The sequence below is a fragment of the Camelus ferus genome, chromosome 33 (genome assembly GCF_009834535.1).
Source record: "Camelus ferus isolate YT-003-E chromosome 33, BCGSAC_Cfer_1.0, whole genome shotgun sequence".
NCBI lineage: Eukaryota > Metazoa > Chordata > Mammalia > Artiodactyla > Camelidae > Camelus > Camelus ferus.
Genome location: NC_045728.1, coordinates 7,494,356 through 7,514,952, shown reverse-complemented (window position 1 = coordinate 7,514,952; position 20,597 = coordinate 7,494,356). Strand labels below are relative to the sequence as shown.

At 41.6% G+C, this 20,597-nt stretch overlaps 2 protein-coding genes across 2 annotated transcripts; one reads left to right on the top strand and one right to left on the bottom strand.

Moving 5' to 3' along the window:
- Window positions 1–551: 551 nt before the first annotated feature.
- On the bottom strand, window positions 552–1,511 carry LOC116661128 (olfactory receptor 8B3). The gene has a single exon (XM_032472428.1). It carries the CDS (start codon window positions 1,494–1,496, stop codon window positions 552–554), a length of 945 nt encoding a protein of 314 aa, XP_032328319.1. The 5' UTR covers window positions 1,497–1,511.
- A 14,669-nt stretch (window positions 1,512–16,180) lies between these two features.
- Window positions 16,181–17,380, top strand: LOC102516127 (olfactory receptor 143). The gene has a single exon (XM_006174367.2). The coding sequence runs from the start codon at window positions 16,184–16,186 to the stop codon at window positions 17,114–17,116; it is 933 nt and encodes a 310-aa protein (XP_006174429.1). The 5' UTR covers window positions 16,181–16,183; the 3' UTR covers window positions 17,117–17,380.
- Window positions 17,381–20,597: the final 3,217 nt, after the last annotated feature.

The following is a 20,597-nucleotide window of genomic DNA, read 5'->3' as shown; positions in this document are numbered from 1 at the left end:
AACTATATTTGATATCTTGTAGTAGCTTACAGTGAAAAAGAATATGAAAATGAATATATGTATATTCATGTATGACTGAAGCACTGTGCTGTACACCAGAAATTGACACCACATTGTAAACTGACTATACTTAAATAAAAATACATTTATACCAAAAAAAAAAAAACCACAGAGAGAATTCTTTTCCAGTATTTGGCACTTTTGTATCTAGATCAGCAAGTTCTAATTTTAACTTCATGTACTTACAAAATTCACCATATTTGTCCTGATTAGGAATAGCCCAGGAGACAAAAAAGGAGTATGAAAAAAATCAGTTCATATTTCCTTTTATAAAAATGCTATTAGTATTTAGTAAACTGTTACAAGGTGCAAGAGATAGAGGAAAAAAATGAGACAAGATTGGCTATAAGGGAAATGATGACACAAATCCATTACACCACACATAATACAATCTGTAGAAGCAACATGGTTATGAATGAATTCTCACCTTGAAAATCATTAATAAAAATTAAGTACAAAATTGAATGTCTTTACATTATTGCTGTTTCTAATTAGAACATGTTTCTCCTCTGGATTTTAAACAGGGATTTCTTCAGTGCAACTTTGACATCCCTGTTCCTCAAACTGTAGATCAGGGGATTGAGCATGGGTCCCACATTAGTATAGAAAACAGAAGAAACTTTTCCCTGCTCCATAGATCCAGGAGAAGAATATTTAAGATACATAAATGCTGCTGAACCAAAAAAAAGGGAAAGAGCAATGACGTGGGAGCTACAGGTACTGAAAGCTTTTGATCTTCCTTGAGCAGATCTGATGTGAAGAATGCTAGTGAGGATGAAGATGTAAGAAACCAGGATGGTGACACTGGGTACCGCAATATTAATACTTACCACAATAAGAACTACTAACTCGTTGACATAAGTGCTGGTGCAAGAGAGCTGGAGGAGTGGGAGGATGTCACACAAGTAATGGTTGATGATATTAACATTGCAGAAGGTTAGTCTGAGCATGCACCCGGTGTGGGCAGAGGCTCCGGCAAATCCCATCACATATGCAGCCAGAGACAGCACCACACAGACCCGACGGGACATGGTGACCTTATACAGCAACGGATTACAGATGGCCACATAGCGATCATAGGCCATTGAGGTCAACATATAACATTCAGAGATGACAAAAAAGAGAAAGAACAACAGCTGAGTCATGCACCCGACATAGGAGATGATATTCTTCATGGACACAAAGTTCATCAGCATCTTGGGGGTGAAAACAGATGAGTAACAGAGATCAACGAAGGACAAGTTGAAGAGGAAATAGTACATGGGGGTGTGGAGGTGAGAATTTAGACCAATAAGAATGATCAAGCCAAGATTGCCCACCAAGGTGACAATGTAGATCATCAGAAACAAGCAAAAGAGGGGTTGCTGGAGCTCTGGACGGTCTGTTAACCCGGCAAGAATAAATTCAGTCACTAAGGAGTCATTTCTAGCCAGCATTCTCAACTTCGGAAATCTGTGAGAACAGAAGACAACTCCATTAATAGGAACACAGCTCTGTCCTGACAAACTGTCTTTTATATGAGCGTTATGAGAAACAGACTCAGACTGGCAGAAATCACAGAAGTCCTCCTTTGTTTCATAGGGTCTGAAGGTACTGCCACACACACCCCTCAGCACTGAAATCACCGCCTTTGGTTGCGTGAGCTGCGTGTTACAAAGAACTGCTCTATCTTTACCAGAAGACAGAGGGGCGGAGCCGACGAGGAACGAGCCTACCTGATGGTGAGCTTCAGGAGTGGGGATGCATCCCTGTCTCTCCCTCCTGTTCATCTGATCCCTCACTTCCTAGTTCCTGGTCATGTTTCCATTACCCTACGAGATAAACCTAAACCTATCCTGAAAGAAATACTGAAAGGTCTTCTCTAAATAAAAAGCAGGAATCTACAGAGCAGAGAAAACCACAATTGGAAATGCAGTAACTACAATAAACAGCAAGAGAATAAACATGAAGATGCAAAAGGGGACATCAGAATCAAAATGTGGGAGAGGGGAAGCAAGAAAATGGAGATTTTTAAAATTCTTTTTAGCATTTTGAGTCTATATCCTTACCAGCCTAAAGCAAATAAATACAGTAATGGGTTAACATACTTGAAAAACAGGGTATCCATCACCCTACTAGATACCTCAGTTCCCCTGTGATGACCTACAACAAAAGAGAGGATTTCTATGAGGCAGAGACCCAAATACATATTTGCTGCCAGGAAGTCTCTCACAGTCTATAAGGTTTTCAGATGCTTAACTACAAGAATCCAGGAAGTCAATGATCAGTAACAGGTACTGAGGTGAACCCTTGGACCCTAAGCTTTGTACTTAATCGTACATTCCAGTGTTTCCACACATTCTCCTCCTCCCTTCCATCCTAGCTGGACAGAGAATGAATAAAGGAAGGTGGGTGTGCTTTCCTTGGTTTTGTAGGACAGCATGGAAGAGAAGCGTAATTAATTTAACTGCTGATTTAGTTAGTTGTTATGTTTGTGGAAATATGCCAAGCTGTACACTTATTACGTATGTCAAGTTTTCTATATGTATATTTCAACTAAGAAATTCTTAGAAACTGATTTCTTCTTCTTCTGACGTTGCTATGTTCTGGGTTTGTCACTTGGAACTGCTACCGTTCTCCTGCTACCAGAATGAGGATGCAGCCAACACAGAGGGTGTGCTAAGAACAATGCAGGCAGTCGCGTCAGAGCTCCCGACTTCGGAGTTTCTTGTTTTTCAGTATCAATCCTTTCCCTCATTTTTCAGCAACAGAGAGACAAAAACAGACACTTGGCTAACTCACTCTGTTTCCACTGAGGAGACTCAGTCCTGGCCCTGTAGGCGTGTTTCACCTCCACTGTCCTGGAAGAAGAACGGGCTTTGCAGATATCAAGGCTGAGCAGATGTAGTCACAGAGTCTTCTCCCTTTATTGGTAAAAGAATCATAGCCCAGATACCACGGTCTGAATCATAGCAGTCAGTCTATGGTTCAGAGTAATCTTGTGGTTATAAACTTATTAAGAGACTGTGAAGGGAAACCACAGACTTGGTATCTGAGCCACCGTGTCACACAGCACATGGCATCTGCTAAAGGCTTATAATTCTTCTGGACCTGATTAGAAATCCAGGTGTAGCTGTCCCCCTAGGATCTTCCCCTCATGGTAAGCTTTTCAGGGAAGAGCAGAGGGTGCGCATTTACACTATAATTGTGACAGTAAATGTTAATTTTCCATCAGAGATTATATATCCCCCAGAGCATAGAAGAAAGGATTCTCTCCTGTCCCTCATAAAGATGCAAGTAATTAATGTCATTGAAAATTCACTAATTATAAATCTAGGTTAACATTATTTTTAAGAATTTAAGTTCATAAATATATATGAACATTTCAGAAAAGTTTACTTACTATGGCCCTTTAAAATATTTGAGTCCCTTTAATCAGTTTTTATACAAATTTTACAGACAAAAATCAAAGGATCTTTTTATTTGATTTCAGAGATGATTGCCTAATAAAACATCTACTGGTAGAATAATTCCATGGAAATGGAATTACCTTAGGCCGTTCTGATGCTGTATGTATTTGCTTTTTATAGATTAAAATCAAATCTATAAGAAAAATCACTGTTAATCAGCTTCCATTACAAAGAAACATGACTTTATAATTTCCATGTATGTATTAACTTATAATCACGCTTGTGAGAAGTCGAATTTTTAAAATTTTCAAATTATTATAGATTCACAGGAAATTTCAAAACTTAGGGATAGAGTCCCTTGAAATCCACCCAGCCTCTTACCACGGTGACATGTTCTACAACCGCAGAACAGCAGCAAAACCAGGAATTTGACGTTGGTATAAGGTTAACAGGGTATGGGACTACGGATGTTATTCAGCATTAGGTAATTCTGCACGCAGCATGTGTTTGTGTTGTGTGTATGATCCTTTTAATGTGCTGTTGGATTGGTTTGTGAGATTTCCGTTGAGAATTTTTGCATCTATGTTTATCAGAGATACTGGCCTGTAGTTTTCAGTTCTCACCGTCTTTACCTGACATTGTTGTGAAGGCAATTCTGGTTGTAACTGAGTTTGATGGTGTTCCCTTTCTTCAATTGTTGGAAGCATTTTAGAAGTTTTGGTCTTACTCTTGCTTAAATGTTTGGTACAATTCACAAGTGAACCTTTCTGGTTTCTGGTCCTGGGCTTTTCTTTGCTGGGAGAATTTTTGATTATTGATTCAATCTCCCGAATTGTTATTGGTCTGTTCAGATTTTCTATTTCTTCATAATTCAGTCTTGGTAGATTGTTTCCAGGAACTTATCTGTTTCTTCTAGATTATCCAATTTGTTTGTGCATAGTTGTTCATAGTAGTCTTACGATCTTTGGTACTACTGTGGTATCAGCTGTAATGTTTCCTCTTCATCATATCATTACCGTCTTTGTTTCATGCTATAGCTGTCGAGTTAAAGTTAATTTTGTCTGATATAAGTATAGTTACTGTTACTGTTTTTTGGTTTCCACTTGTATAGAATATCTTTTTCACATCCCCACTTTCAGTCTATGTGCTAAAGCTAAAGTAAGTCTCTTGCGTGCAGCAGGCAACTAGGTCTCTTTTTCGTTCTGTTTTAATCCATTCAGCCACTCTATGCCTTTTGACTGAAGAATTTAAACCAATTACGTTTACAGTGATGATTGATAGGTAACGACTTACTAATGCCATCTTAATTGCTCTCTGGCTGTTTTATAATTCCCTTGTTCTTTTTTTCCTCTCTTGGTGTCTTCTTTTGTGACTTGATGAATTTCTCTAATGTTATGTTCCTATTCTCTTCTCTTTATCTTTTTGTATCTAATGTAGGCTTTTGCTTTGTGATTACCATGAGACTTACATAAAGTATTTCGCAGGTATAACACTATCTTAAGGTGATAACAGCTTAACTGTGATCACATACAAAAATATTACCCTTTTCCTCCCTCATTCTGATGTCACAATTTACCTCATTGCATGTTATGTATCCATTAGCAAATTATTGTAGCTATAGTTATTTTTAATAGTTTTGTCCTTTAACTTTTTCTTGAGTTGAGTGGTTAACACACCACCATCTTACATAGTATTGTATTCTGAAATTGACTAGATTTTTTTACTTACCAGTGTATTGTATATTTTATGTTCCATGTTACTAATTAGTATTCTTTTGTTTCAGCTTGAAGAGCTCCTTTCAGCATCTCTTTTACAGCAGGTCTAGTGCTGATTAATTCCCTCAACTTGTGTTTGTTTGGTAAAGTTTTATCTCACCTTCATTTTTTTTAACACTTTTTATTGAGTTATAATCATTTATTGAGTATATAATCATATAATAATTTTATTGAGTTATAATCATATAATCATTGTCAAATTCCAGTGAAGAGCACTATTTTTCATTTATACATGAACACATTTTTTTCTCTGTGAGCTACCATAAGATCTTGTATATATTTCCCTGTGCTATACATTATAATCTTGTTTATCTATTCCACATTTTGAAATCCCAGTTGTGTCCCTTCCCACCCCCCGCCCCCTTGGCAACCACAAGTTTGTATTCTATGTCTATGAGTGTGTTTCTGATTTGTATTTATGTTCATCACCTTCATTTCTGAAAGACAACTCTGCTGGTAAAAGTATTTTTGGTTAGCAGGGCAGTTTTTCCCTTCAGCACTTGGAGTATATTATTTCACTCCCTTCCTGGGCTACAAGGTTTCTCCTGAGAAATCTGCTGATAGTCTAGTGGGGGGTTCCCTTGCAACTGAAGATTATTTTTCCTTTGGCTGCTCTTAAATTCTTTGATTTTAGACAGCTTAATTACAGTGTGTCTTGGAGAAGATTGTTTTGAGTTGTGATACTGGGTAACCTTTTAACTTCATGAAGCTGGATTCCAAAAATCTCCCCAGATTTGGGATGTTCTTAGCCATTACTCTTCTAAATAAGCTTTCTGCCCCTTTCTCCATCTTTCTCCTGCTGGGAAATAATGCCTACAATGTTTCTCTTAATGATATCCCATAGTAGGCTTATACATGCTTTTTAAAAAATTTTTTTTCTGGTTCTCTTCTAACTGAATAATTTCAAATGTCCAGTCTTCTACTTCACAGACTCATCCTTCTGCTTGATCTAACCTGATGCCAATGGTCTCTATCACATTTTTTTTTCATTTCATTCATTGTATTCTTTAGCTCCAAATTTCTATTTGGTTCTTTTTTATTTCTCTCTATTAAGCATCTCATTTTGTTTCTGTTTTGTTTTCATGATTTCTTTGAACCATCTTTCTGTGTTTTCTTGTAGCTTGCTGAGCTCCCATAAAATAGCTATTTTAAATTCTTATCAGGCAAATCACAGACCTCCATTTCTTTGGGGTCAGTTTCTGGAAAATTATTGTGTTCCTTTGGTGGTGTCACATTACACTGATTTTTCAAATTCCTTGAAGACTCTGTTGTTGTCTTCGTATCTGAAGAAGTAGTCATTGCCTCTAGTCTTTCTGACTGGCTTCAGGAGAGAATTACCTTCTGTCAGTCCTGCTAGTAATTCTGGCACTTTCTGATCTTCTCTAGGTGACATCTGCTCCACATTTCTTGTTCCAACTTACAGCAGAATTCTTAAGCTTGTATGATTAAGGTATAAGGTCTTTCAATCCTGTGAAATTAACTCAGTTGCTGATAGCTTCCTTTTTGCTTTCCCGAGGGTGGTGTTTCATGCTCAAGCTTGTCATTTCTCCCAGGCCTGCACAGTTGGGCCAGAATTTGACCTGGTCTTACAATTTGTCAAAATTTGATTTGGTCTTATAATTAGTCAAAGACAAGGGGAACACAGGGTATGTCCCACTGCTCCTCTTCATGAAAATGTACCACATCACCATTTGTGTGTGTAGGTGTACATTATGTTTTATTGCTAACACCAAAATATGTAGAGTCACACTTCAGGAGATATCTTATTCAGCAAGATGTGGGAGGATGCAGACAGGAGGCTCCGAGGGCCTTGGCTGAGCTCCCAGTCTTTGGCCTCTCCATGGGCAGTATGTTCCACCACCTGTTAAGATTCTTCCTTAGCAACAAACCTCAAATAGTCTGCTTAGAACAGTGACACACCACCCCATGTGAAAACAAACATGGCAGGAAACGCATTAAGGCCAAGAAACACTCCAGCTCACCCAGCTCCCCAGTGACCTTTTCCACCTGAACAAAAGTCCCTGCTGTCTCCACTCCCTGGGCAATGGCTTTGGTGGACAGAGAGCTGTCAAGGAGCACAAGTTGCCCCCAAGCCCCACCTCTCTCCCTTCTCCAGCTGCTGGGAGTCAGAACTGCTGCCTTTGCTTAGTGGCCTCATTTCTTAAATCCTTTTCCTCTTGGTGTTTCTTATACTTTATATATTTAAAAAAAACTATTTGAAATAGTAGAAAGACTCATTTCACAGTGCTAGCAACTACATTGAGGGGTTTTCTAAGCATTTGGCACCAAAAGGTATCATTCCAAATCAAAATTACTCTCTGGAGGTGAAAAGGACACAAGAAAGGTAAGAGGACAGATTTTGCAGGTAAGTAACGAAAAGGAAAGGCTCTGAGAAAGGGTGGAGTTGGAGTCTGCTGGGCACCTGCAGAGCAAGGACCACTCCCACCTCATGGGGCACGAGGACCCCTGTGAGCGGTGGATTGGGGCCCAGGAGCCACTATACACTCTCCTCTGCCTTCACCTGTTCCAGAAGTGCCCCACACTCAGCCCCTTTCCAGGCATGGCTGAGGGTGGTACCTGTGAAAATGTGTCTATAGGGCATGCCAGGGACTCTTCATGATGCTGGGGCATCATCCACCCAGACCAGGTTTTATCATGGTGAGCAAAGCCTTGCTCTATCGAGTGAGAGCAAAGCCTAGTGCTCTCACTCCTAACCAGGTGCTGGCCAGAGCCTTGCTGGAGGAGCGGGCCAGGTCTGTTTCAGTTGGCCTGGGCAAGGCAGCCGCTCAGGGACCCTCCGCCCCCTGACTCCTTGCGAGCGGCCTGCCCCATTACACCTCTCAAGAGGCATCCTTTGGTTCTCCACCTCACCTCTACAAACTGCCTGCAACCAGCTCTGCTTCGTCATAACAAAAGGATGGGCCACCGAGAAAGGTGCCTGAAGGCAAGGAGGAAAGGGGAATACCAGCAGGACAAGAAGTGAGTCCCCAGCCACTTGAGATGCAGGTGGGAGAACGGGCCTGGGGAGGTGGGAGGCCCTGACAGAGAAGATGGGGAGGCAAGAGACAGCGAAGAGGCGGCAGAGTGAAGAGGCTGCATAGCCCAGAAGTCGTTAGCAGAGGCGGAACCCTGAGAATATGGAAGCCCCGAGACACCAGGACCCAAGAGAATGGGGTACTTAAGTACAAAAAGGTACCCCCTTCCCCGAAAAACGGGACCTAAAGTGAGTGAAGGTCCAGAGGGACCTAAAGCCCAGAGACAGAGACATAAATGCGCAAGAAGAGGAAGGCTGAGGGCCCAGAGACTAACCTGTGACAAGAGAGTTGGGGAAGGGAGGGCCCAAAGCGCCAAGACAGGAGAGGCGGCGGCGGGGCGAGGCGGCGGCGGGGCGAGGGGGCGGCGGGGCGAGGGGGCGGCGGGGCGAGGGGGCGGCGGGGCGAGGGGGCGGCGGGGCGAGGGGGCGGGACATCCACCAAGCGGAGCCGGAGCTGAGCTCAGCCGGGTCAGGGCTGCTCTGGCACCAGGGCCCCGCCTGAGACAAACTTGGCCCAAGCTGGTGACCAGATCTACTTCTTTGCAACGTACTCAGAATCTTGGGCGTGAACGTACTCACCCTGCTGTCCCTGCTGTCCTCCTCCGCCAGGCCCTCCCGGCCGGGCCGCGGCCGCCCGCCTCCTTTCTGCCGAAACCCTGCGCGTCGGCCTCGTGCGCGCGGCCCGTGCGCATGCTCCCCGCGCTCCACGCGGCGCCTCCGCCCATCAAGTCCTCAGCGCCAGGTGTGCGGCTCAGCCCACCTGGCGTCCTCAGACTGGCCCGGCGTTAGATGGCTGAACATTTGTCCCTGTGGGACGTGCCAGGGGCCAGGCTGCCGTCAGTTGGTGGATGGCCTCGCTCGGGGCCACTGTGGGCCAGGGCTGGGCCCGAGGCAGGAGCTCCACGGTGCTTCTGACGGTGGCTGATCTGCCCCAGGGTGGCTTCCGAGTCACCCCTGTCGAAGTTGCTGCCGAACGAGGTTTGGCCTGAGGGCCCCCATTCGTGTCCTGTGGCAGCCTCCGTGCTGTCACCCCGGCCCAGCGACGCTCACCTTCAGGCCCAGCACCTGCCGAGGTGCAGGGAGCCCGCGCGCAGGACCTCGCTGGGGCCGCCGGCCTCCGCCTCGCCGACTAAGTCTTCAGAGACTCCTCGGAGAAGGTAAGAGTGAGGCTGTCCCTGTGCTCAGGCCCAGGGCAGGGAGGCCGCTGGGCTGCCCGTGAGCCCCGGGCAGGATGCGGTGGGGCCCGCCTGGGCCCGCGCGTGCGGCGGCCGGGCTGTGGGAGGAGCCACGCAGGTGGGGCAGGCCGCTCCCCGCGGCATCATTGGGAATCATTGGGAATCATTAGCAAGTCAGCCAGGAAAAGGCAATTGAGTATAACATTTCCATTATCTACAATTTATTTATCATCCCGACGATCTCGGTACACATATAATGGAGTTTCAGAGTTGCAAACACATACTCCTTTGGGAAACAAATTTAGCAACTAGAGTACAGTATTTGTATACAGTTCTTTTTATCTTTAACCTTAAAATATCTAGTAAAAATTTTGCATTGGGAAGAGCCCTATACAAACTATCACAGACTCCCATTGTTCTTACGTAAAGTTCAACACTTTTCTGAAGCATCAGCATTTCTCAGATTGTTGCGTGCTTTGCTTGATTTCCAATGTGCTGAGTTCATTGTTTTTGCCAATTTTGTCCAAGTTTATAGATGTTATCGTGGAGATTTGCTGACCTTCTTACTCAACCATAGCTGGAAGTTCCAGTGAAAAAGGTCCTTTTGATTTGACATCTTTTTCAAGAAATATAAACTGTGTTTGCAACTTACTTCTGACAATTTTTGGTGGAAAAATCCAAAGTTGTATCAAGTGAGTTTATGTCACATGGAACAGGACTTACTGGGAAAACTAATAATGACTTGGTTTGCCAAAGAGGAAGCTAGAGTCTTCCCTTTTGAGAAGTGAGGTACAAAGATTACACAGATTTTGGTGATGAATTGTGAATTAAAACACCCTGAAATCTTGTACTGCAAAGTTTATTCGTATTTCTAACTTAGAATTTAACCCATTTGACAGATAATGTGTTTTGTCACTTAGTTTCTACTTTGGCTTATGTACGTGGGGGAAATTTACTGTGTCAGGGTTTTTGTGGACAAATAAGAAGTGACTCTAATTCAGTGCTGTCTGTCTGTTATACCTTAATAAAACTGGAGGAAAAATGACTCTAGCGCCTTTAAATAGAAAAGAGTTAAAAGAAAGAAGATTGGGAATTCAGACAATTGGTTTGAGGTTGGAGGACAGGCAGAACAAGGCATCTTACAGGTGTGGATATCAGCTTGGTAGACAGAGGTTCGGCAAGGGTGGGGCAGGCCAAAAGCTCGAGCAGCTGTGGTGCCACCCAGCTCACCCAGGTCTGAGCAGGAGGCAGCACCCACAGCAGGCAGCCCAGTCGTGGCTGTGTCACTCTCCCAGTGTCAGGAGAGCTGAGAGCATCAGTGATTCTACCAGCCTGAGGTTCTGGTTTGTTGTGGCAGAGTTTAAGGAAGTGGACCATCAAGTCAGACTGTCTGAAATGTAAGCCCAGAGGGATTCTCCACTTTCTAATTGTGAGATTTTAGGCAGTTTTTGTAACCTCTTCCACCCTTGGTATCCACATCTGTTAGATGAGAATTATTGTCTCTAAAATGAGAATAAATGTAAAGTAATGGAACACTGCCTGGAACATAGAAAGAGTCCAGTAAGTGTTTGTTCTCCTCCTCATTCATAGTCATCTATGCGTGTAGCTTGAACCTGTTCCCTGCCTGCCTCCTGGACAGTTCTATCTTATGTCTGTGTATGTGCCTCCAGTTAAAGTGCCCCAAACCGCATTTGACAGTTTCTTGTGATTCTCAGCGTTGATTCTCCTCTGGTCATCGTTGTCTAAGCTCTTGTCACTGCCATCTAGGCAGCAAACTAGAAGTAAGCAACTTCTCACTTAACTTCTTCACCCAGTCTCCAAGTCCCAGAGTACCTACCTGCTAGAAATCCTGGTGTGGCCTTCTCTCTCAGTTACACTGATTTTATAAGCTTCTCCTCATCTCATATTTAGATTACTCTAATAGTTTCCAATGTGGTTCCTATGGAATCTTTTTCACCTCCCTCTCATCACACACACGGACACATGGACACACAGACACACACATCTCTCTTGCAATACGGTTATAACTACATTTTTAGGTAAATACTGGCAGTCACATTATCAAACAGTTTTAAACACCATTTACAGATAATATATCAAGTACTATTATTGCTTTCATTTTCTTTTTTGTTTCCCTTGAAGTGAATATTTTAGGTGCTTTCATTTGTTTAATATTCTACAGATTTCTCTGATGTAATCTCTTGCCCATTTGTATAGATCTCCTCTCAGTACATACAGCTGTAGCTCTGTGATGTTAGCTGGTGTTCTAAAAATGTTATCTTCTTTAAGAAGTCTTTCCAAGAAATTTATGATCCGCTCCAGAGTTGATAGGATGCCCTCTCACTTTGCTGAAAATTTAACACCTTTTGATCCCCCTTCACCATCTCTCTGGGGTTCTCTTCATGCCTTATCTATGTTAAGCTCCCTACGGAGAAGGGCCATGGAGTCCCAAGCTAGTCCTGTGGTCTCATTGTAAGGCATTTTCCCCTGAGTTGTACCCCAGCTCTTAGTAAGGCCCATTTTGAAATTTCAGCTAAGATAAGATCAAGCAAAGGAGTGATCTGGTGATAAAGGTGGAGGTACATATTCATGAAGAGCTGAGTTGAGTCTTTGGGTCCACACATGGAGAAAAAGCCATGTAGAACCAAGCATATACAAGCAAATGAAAGAAAAAGACAGACACCACCTCCGTGACCCCTTGGATCCAGTCAAATCTGAAGCAAAATGCAGCCCTGGACTTGCCAGTTAAATGAACTTTTTTGTTTGTCTCAAGTTCATTTCACTTACAGTGAAAAGTAATTATTTTTTACAATGAAAAAGTTTTTAATTAATATGTGTCACTACTGTGCGTTGTACAAACTTCTGTGGCAGTACTTACTCCCTTTTGTCTGCATAACATTGTGAGAGAAATTAACTTTACGTTAATAAAGATCTGTGTTTAAATCTTGGCTCTGCCATAGTTGCTATGACTTTGGCAAAATTTTTTCAACCTCAGCTTTGGTTTCTTCAAATGTGAAACAAATACTTGTCTCAGTCATGAAGATTATTAAGGATAAGTTAATGAAAGAGTTTAGTACTGTGGCTAACACCAGTTATTTATAAACTATGCAATTACTACTTTCTTTTCTTACTTTGATTAGAATGAGAGAACCGAGGGGCAGGATCTGCATCTTATTCCTTTCTGTTCTCAGAGTACCTTGCAACTTAAATCCACTAAGACCATCATTTACCCTAGAGAGAACAGGGTTGTGAAGGAAAAGTAAGCAGCATGGCTTACTGCTTAGATTTGCAGAGCATTTACATCCTTATAATCATGTAAACACTGAATATTAATCTAATTTTAAAAATTAACTTTACTGGGAAGATGAACACATTAGGGAGTATGTTTGTGGTGGTGGCAGGTGAAAATTGACTAGATTTAATTTCCCAAATGTTAAGTCAATTGATGAGGCATACTACTGAAAAATCAAGAAACAACTGCGTGTTATTTAGAAATATAAAGACCAAAACACAAAAGAAGACACAGAAAGGAAGATAGACCTGTTAATAGCAGTATGAATAAAAAGTAAATAAGGGTGACTCTGCACCCTCTCGGATTTTACACATTAAATGAAGGCACCCAGGTAAACTCATTGTATTTAAATGGAAGAAGATAAGTGAGTAAGACTCTTTGGCAGCTTTCTGAGAAGGCACTCTGGGTTCTGGGAATAGAGACAGGAGAAGAGATGAGAGCAGATGTTCTATCAGAAATGATAGCAGGAAAAGTCTTAGAGAGTAAATGGTACCCAAGTGAAGAACAAGGGAGAAGGCATTTCAGGCAGATGAACTGATATAAAGCCAAGAAATCATCAGAACGTGTGAGAGGAATTTCAGGCTCTTCAGTATTACTACAGAGTAAAATTCGAGAAGTAAACCTTGGGAAGGAAGGCCAAAAGTTGGGGAATAGACCCTGAAAGTCTTTCTGTAATAGGCTGAGGGGTTTGCACCTGTATTGAGAGAGAAGCTGAAAGGTTTTAAACAAAGGCATGTTACATTTTCACAAGTAATGCTATATAAAATGTGTGAAGAATAGATTTCCAGGGAAGATAGATGTGGTAGGCAGAATTCTAGAATGCGATCCCTCCCCCGATGACTTTTTCCCTTGTATCATCCCCTCTTACTTGAGTTTGTATAGAGTGATCTACCGCTCTCGGGGTTTTGCTGTTTTATGTAATACAGTTGACCTTAAATTAGGGAGATTTTCAGAGCAGACCCAACCTAATCATGAGCATTTTAAAAGCAGAGAGTTTTTCTCAAGCTAGTGGTGAAAGGGGAGGTCATTGACGTGCTATTTACTGCCGGATTGAAGACAAGAGGGCCTCATGATGAGGAATGCAGGCAGCTCCTTGAAGCTGAGTCACCCCCAGCTGACAGCCAGCAAGGAAATCGAGCTCTCAATTCTGCAACCACAGGGACTGAATTCTTCCAACAACCTCAATGAGTTTGGAAACGGATTTTTCCCCAGAGCCCCCATAAGGGAATGCAGCCCACACCCCAATTTCGACCTGCACAAGGAATCTAGCCATGTCATTCCATACCAGACTTCTAACTTACAGAACTATGCCTAATAAGTGGGTGTTATTTTCAGCCACTAAGTTTATGGTAATTTATTACACATCGATTAAAAAAAGCATTTATAATTGGTGATGGTAGGACTCCAGGTTAAGGACAGAAAACATCTCAGACTTGAGGTAAGAGAGCTTTATCAAAGGCAGTACCATAAGGAGGAAGGATCAGAAACCTGGGATTTTAAGGAGATAGAGTCATGTGAACATTGAAGATTGGATGCTAATGGTTAGTGAGGAGGAGCCCAGAATGACAACCATTCATAGATTAGCTAATGAGGTAGAGGGTGGTGCCATTAACTTAGTAAAGGATGACAGGAGGAGAAACAGTTCTGGCACCACAAGGAGATGCTGAGTTCAATTTGAAGGGGGCTGTCTAGCAAACAGTTAGGTACAAAATTGTGAACTTAGGGAAGAGGACCATGCTATGGATACAGATAAGCATAAAGACAAAGGGGAACGAATACCAGCTCAGCACTTACCATCTGCCAAGCAGTGCTCTAAGTGCTCTAGAGGTTTCTAATCCTCAAAGCAGTCTTAGGAATTAGGAACTATTATTAAACTCATGTGTATGAGGCAAAATGCTCAGAGAGATCAAGTAACTTGTTCAAGATCACATTTGTAGTAAGTGGAAGAATTTAAACTCAAGCTCAGTCAGTCTGCCTCCAGAGCTCAATCTCTTAACATTTCTCTGTTATACTTCTCTATACATGTGAGAGGTACCAAAAGATGGGTGGTATTAAAGCTATGACGTATGCTTTATCAGTCACAGAAAAATGTAAAAAAATCTTGGAAATGGCAAATGATGCTGCCCTCAGCACTCCTTTTTTAGAATTGAGCATGAGCTCTGGGGGATAACTAGGAACATGGTGGAGGCTACTCCCTCCCAGTACAGACAATTGTAAATTCTTGGTGGGAACTGATCCTTGGAGAAGAATATTGAGTCCCAAAGGTATCAATATCAACTTATTGACAAAAGATGTAAACACTGGCTCAGTAATTTCTTCCCTGAGGGACCCAATCAAACTTTGATCTTAAATGAGGCTCATTTCCAAGCTTCCAAACAAGTTGCTGAGCTCCACAGAGAGTAAGGTGCATTCACACTGTTAGCCAGCTGTTGGTTTGGAGAAGCAAAGTTGATGCATTTACCTTGCTTTGAAGACATATGCAAGTCCGCAAACAGAAGGGATGTTGCCTCCTCCATTGTCAGAACCTTTGTCTCCTTCAGGACAGTGAAGGGAAAAGAACGCTTTAGGTCTGGTGAAAGTGAGGTCTTTATCAGTCACAGAAAAATGTAAAAAAATGCTTTATCAGTCACAGAAAAAATGTAAAAAAATCTTGGAAATGGCAAATGATGCTGCCCTCAGCACTCCTTTTTTAGAATTGAGCATGAGCTCTGGGGGATAACTAGGAACATGGTGGAGGCTACTCCCTCCCAGTACAGACAATTGTAAATTCTTGGTGGGAACTGATCCTTGGAGAAGGATCTTTTCTGTTCTGATGTTTTCATTCCCACTGCTGCAGCAGTGGAGAGATGTGGGGAGGGCACCTGCCCTTCTGAAACAATTCATTGTGATTTTGAGGTGAAACTAGATAAAAGGGATGGGTAGGAGGAATGCAGGATCATAGGGGACACTCCCAGCACTTTCATTAAGCCAGGACCTGAGTTTCTGAAAAGTATGAGGGAGACAGTGGGTTGAGCAGTGGGCACAGTGGGGTCACAGTGACCTCTCTGTCTCAAGCTTCAGGAATTTCGACAGAAAGGAGTCCAAGTACTCACTCTGGGCTTCCTTCTTGCTATATGACCTGGGTCAGCCTACTTGTATCTTCAAGATACTGTTTCCTTATCTCGCAAATGTGGACATCACTTTGGGCCCCTGCTGAAAGATTTTATCCTGCATTGTGTCATCCTAAGGTAGGTGAGAACTTGCAGCTGAGATTTGAAAACGTGGGAGGGAAGGACAGATGAGAGAAGAAAGTTAAAAGATAGGAAGTCATTGATCTGGCTCTTCTTCCAGAGCACCATCCCAACAGTCACACTTGAGCCCCCGTGGAACAGGCCCTCAGTCTAGGAGCAAAGGATCTGAGTCCCTTCCTAATGTGACATTCTTCTCTCATTTCCTCACAGATCACACCCCTGCAGATAATGGCTATGAAAAATGACTCTTCGGTAACTGAGTTCATCCTGGTAGGATTTACAGACCATGTGCAACTCCAGTTTCCCCTCTTCTTCCTCTTCTTATTGAACTATACAGTCACAGTGGTGGGGAATTTGATCCTAATTAACCTAATATACCTGAACTCTCACCTTCACACTCCAATGTATTTTTTCATCTTCAACCTGTCCTTCATAGATCTCTGCCACTCCTTGGTCATCACCCCTAAACTGCTGATGAGCTTTGTGTCAGAGAAGAACATCATCTCCTTTGCAGGCTGTATGGCTCAGCTGTTCTTTTTCTGTTTCTTTGTCCATTCTGAGTGCTATGTGTTGACAGCCATGGCCTATGATCGCTGTGTGGCCATCTGTAAGCCCCTGCGGTACACGGTCACTATGTCCCCTCAGGTCTGTTCTCTGCTCATGTCTGGTTCATATGTGATGGGGTTTGCTGGTGCCATGGTCCACACAGGGGACATGATCAGATTGTTCTTCTGTGATTCCAATATCATCAACCATTACATGTGTGACATCTTCCCCCTCCTCCAGCTGTCCTGCAGCAGCACCTATGCCAGTGAGCTGGTAGAATCCATTATTGTGAGCACAGTTGTCATAATATCTAGCTTCATTATTTTTGTTTCTTATGTTCTCATCCTCTCCAATATCCTCCACATCTCATCAGCTCAGGGTTGGTCCAAAGCCTTCAGTACATGTGGCTCCCACATAATAACTGTAGCCCTCTTCTATGGTTCTGGGTTATTCACACACCTCAAGGCCTCTTCTGATGGTTCTGTGGGCCAGGGGAAGTTCTTCTCAGTGTTTTATACCAATATAGTACCCATGTTGAACCCCTTCATCTATAGTCTAAGGAACAAGGATATCAAACTTGCTCTGAAGAAAACCCTGAAGAGAATTATAAACTAAGCAGGATTGTTGGGGTGTGTGTGTTGTGTCTGTATGTTTGTGTATGTGTGAGTGTGTTTTCCTGGAATTTTCTTCAGAATGAAGTTTTTGCTTTAGATGCTTTTTTCTCTCTAAGCATGCCACTTAAACATGCGAAAGTTATTGAATCTCATGGTTATTCTTGGTTCCATGCTTACTCACTGAACTGAACTTTATTCTTAACAGCAGCATTCTTAACTGAACTTTGTTCTTAACAGAACTTTATTCCTACTCCTTTTAGCACCACCTCCCACTTTGCCTCTTTTATGTGCTTCTCATACGTCAGTGTGCATGTGGGATCCGGTCTGATGAGGGCACCCCTCTTTGTTTTCCCTAAAAGCAATCTTAATATGGCCCTTTCTGTTTTTAAGCATTTGAGGAATTTCTGCTGTGTAAGTTACAAATTTTCTAGAATTTCAGCGTTCTTTTAGTTATGGTTTCTATAGTACTGCATTTCCTAACTCAACAAAGCTTCAGTAGTATCTGGGAGATGCTTATGCTTAGTCAACAGGGATCACGAATATTCAAGGCTAAGTATGGGATATGTTAATACCAACTAGGAACTGAGAGGAATACACTTAGTTAATTTAAACTAATTTTGCCTGACGTTATAATAGCATCAGGAATATGATGTAATATATGTGTATGTATATATGTGTGTGTGTGTGTATATGTCTGTACATCAGACTATCATAATTTTGTTTACATCTCTGCTTAATCGAATAACCTTGACCACCTAGTGTTCACTTCTTTTTCCTCCTATGCATAGTTAGTCTCAGACTGGAATCTGGCAAAATAAATATTCATGAAATTAATAGCTTGAGCTGTTTGGTATGAGTTTTTCTCTAAAGCGAACTGAAATTTGATATAATTAAAAACTTTCACTTTCTTTCAGAAAATAAGTTTTCTTAAAATTCATGAATTTAAATCTTTGAGACTGAAAAATAGAGTTGGTTTGATACCATTGAAAGACATGCCATTCTTTTTTCAGTTGGAAGTACAACCTTCTGCATTTCTGATAAGGCAGGTCTAGTGGTGGTGGGATCTCCCAGCTTTTGCTTTTTTCTGAGTCTATTGTAACATAGGCATCTTTTAAATTGGCTAATGTTTTGAGTATCCAGCACTACTGTTTGCAAAGTAACATGTTCCTCCTGAAAAACTTGGATCTCCTTTGGAAAAAAAAAAAAAGGAACTGTTATGTTTGGTTACAACATAAATTAAGAAAAGCATGCAGTTTTACCTTCAGAAACTAAAATGAAATAGAGATGTGTTGTACTGCTTATTATGTACATGAAATTAAAAACTGTCTCCAAAATGTAACCTATGCCTGTCAGTAGAAGATAATAAAATCAAGTAACTAAATTAGCTGTGCATGCAAAGTGATTATGGCATTTTTAGAACACAAAAATTCATTATGGTAGGTAAAATCTTGTTTCTTGGGGTGGCAGCAGAGACATAGGAGAGGTGTCCCTGCTATTGTGCAGTCGTGCTGGACTTGAACCAGTAAAACCAGACTGCATTTCAGTTTCCTCACTAGGACTGACAGTTGCCTTGCCCTAAACTTTAGGCTCCTAGAATGCTAGGTGTCAAATACCACACTGAGAAAACTGCCATTCGTGATTTGGTATATTATCTTCAAGACTTCCCTCTTTGCATCTGCAGATATATTTAGGAAGAGATTCGTGTGGTATTATGCATAAAGTTATGCACTATTTTTCCCAGTTTTATTGTGATAAAAATGAACAATAAAAATCGCATGTATTTAAGGTGTACAGCATGATGATTTGATGTATGTCTACATTGTGAAATGATTACCACAATCAAGCTAATTAGCAGATCCCTCAGCTCACACAGTTACCATTTTGTGTATGCAATGAAAACGCTTAAGATTGACTACCTTAGTAAATTTCAAGTATAGGTCCCCAGAACTTATTTATATCATTGGAAATTTGTACCTTTAACTAACATCTCCCCATTTCCTTCACCCTCATAGCCTCTGGCCACCACCATTCTACTCTTTGCTTCTGTGAGTTTGACTTTCTTAGATTCCACAAAAAAGTGAGATCATGCAGTATTTGTCTTTCTGTGTCTGACTTGTTTCACCGAGCGTAATGTCCTCAAGGTCCATCCATGTTGTTGCAAATGGCAAGGTGTTCTTTTATGGCTGAGTAATATTCTGTTGTATATACATAACACATGTTCTTTGCCCATTCATCCAGTGATGGACACTTTAGTTCTTCCCGTATCTTGTCTATTGTAAATAATGTTGCAACGAATATGAAAGTGCAGATACTTCTTCAAAATCCTGCTGTCATTTCCTTTGGAAATGGAAGTGGAATTTCTGGATCATATGGTAATTCTATTTTTAATTTTTTGAGGGGTCTGCATACTCTGTTCCATAATGGCTGTACCAATTTATAGTTCTACCAACAGTGTACATGGATTCCCTTTCTTCACTTTCTTGCTAATACTTGTTGTTGCTTGTTTTTTGATAATAGCCATCCTAACAGGTAACAGATATCTCACTGTAATTTTGATTTGCATTTCCCTCATAGTTAGTGACGTTGAGAACTTTTCATATACCTGTTGGCCACTTGTATGTCTTCTTTGGGAAACGTCTATTCAGGTGCTTTGCCCATTTTTTACTCAGTTATTTCCTGTGTGTGTGTGTTTGCTATGGAGTAGTATGAGTCCCTTATATATTTTGAATATTAACCCCTTATCAGATGTATGGTTTGCAAATATTTTTTCTCATTTCATAGGCTGCCTTTTCAATATGTTGATTGTTTTCTTTGCTCTTACACTCTTTTTTTAATCCCTTGCCGTCATGAGCATTTTCCTATATCGGTGCACATTTCCTTCTCTGAAAGCTCTGTTCCTGAATCCATCCTCTCTCATGCCTCTTAGACTTCTTGCTGCTATTTTTCCTTCTTAGGAAACTATTTCCTCTGGACAGTTTTCTTTTACCACACTCTCTTACCACCATCACCATCTCCACCTAGATTTTTCTCCTTTCCTATGTGTATATATAGAATTAATAATCGCATATGAAGGAAATAGAGCTTCTTAGTATTGGGGTCCTTTTTATTATTTAGTTTTTGAATCCATAATGCATTCACATGGTTCAAAATTCAAAATGTACCAAAAGGGCATACAGTGAAGAGTCTCCGTTACAACCCTGTTCCCAGCCCCCCACCGGACTGTTCTCCCAGAAGGCAGCCAGTCCTGTCAGTTACTACCAGTGCTGTTAGTGACATTTTATTCATATATAATAAAGTTCATATTTGTTATCCCACTGATTTTATACAAATGGTAGCATTCTATACGCGCTGATTTTTTAACTTGCTTTTCATCGTATATGTGCTAGTTCTTGAGAAACAACTAGAGAATGAGTAAGACTTAGGAAAGTGTAGATTCAGAGGAGCAGTGAAGTCCCGGGTTGGCAGCTGTGCAGCTAGCCTGG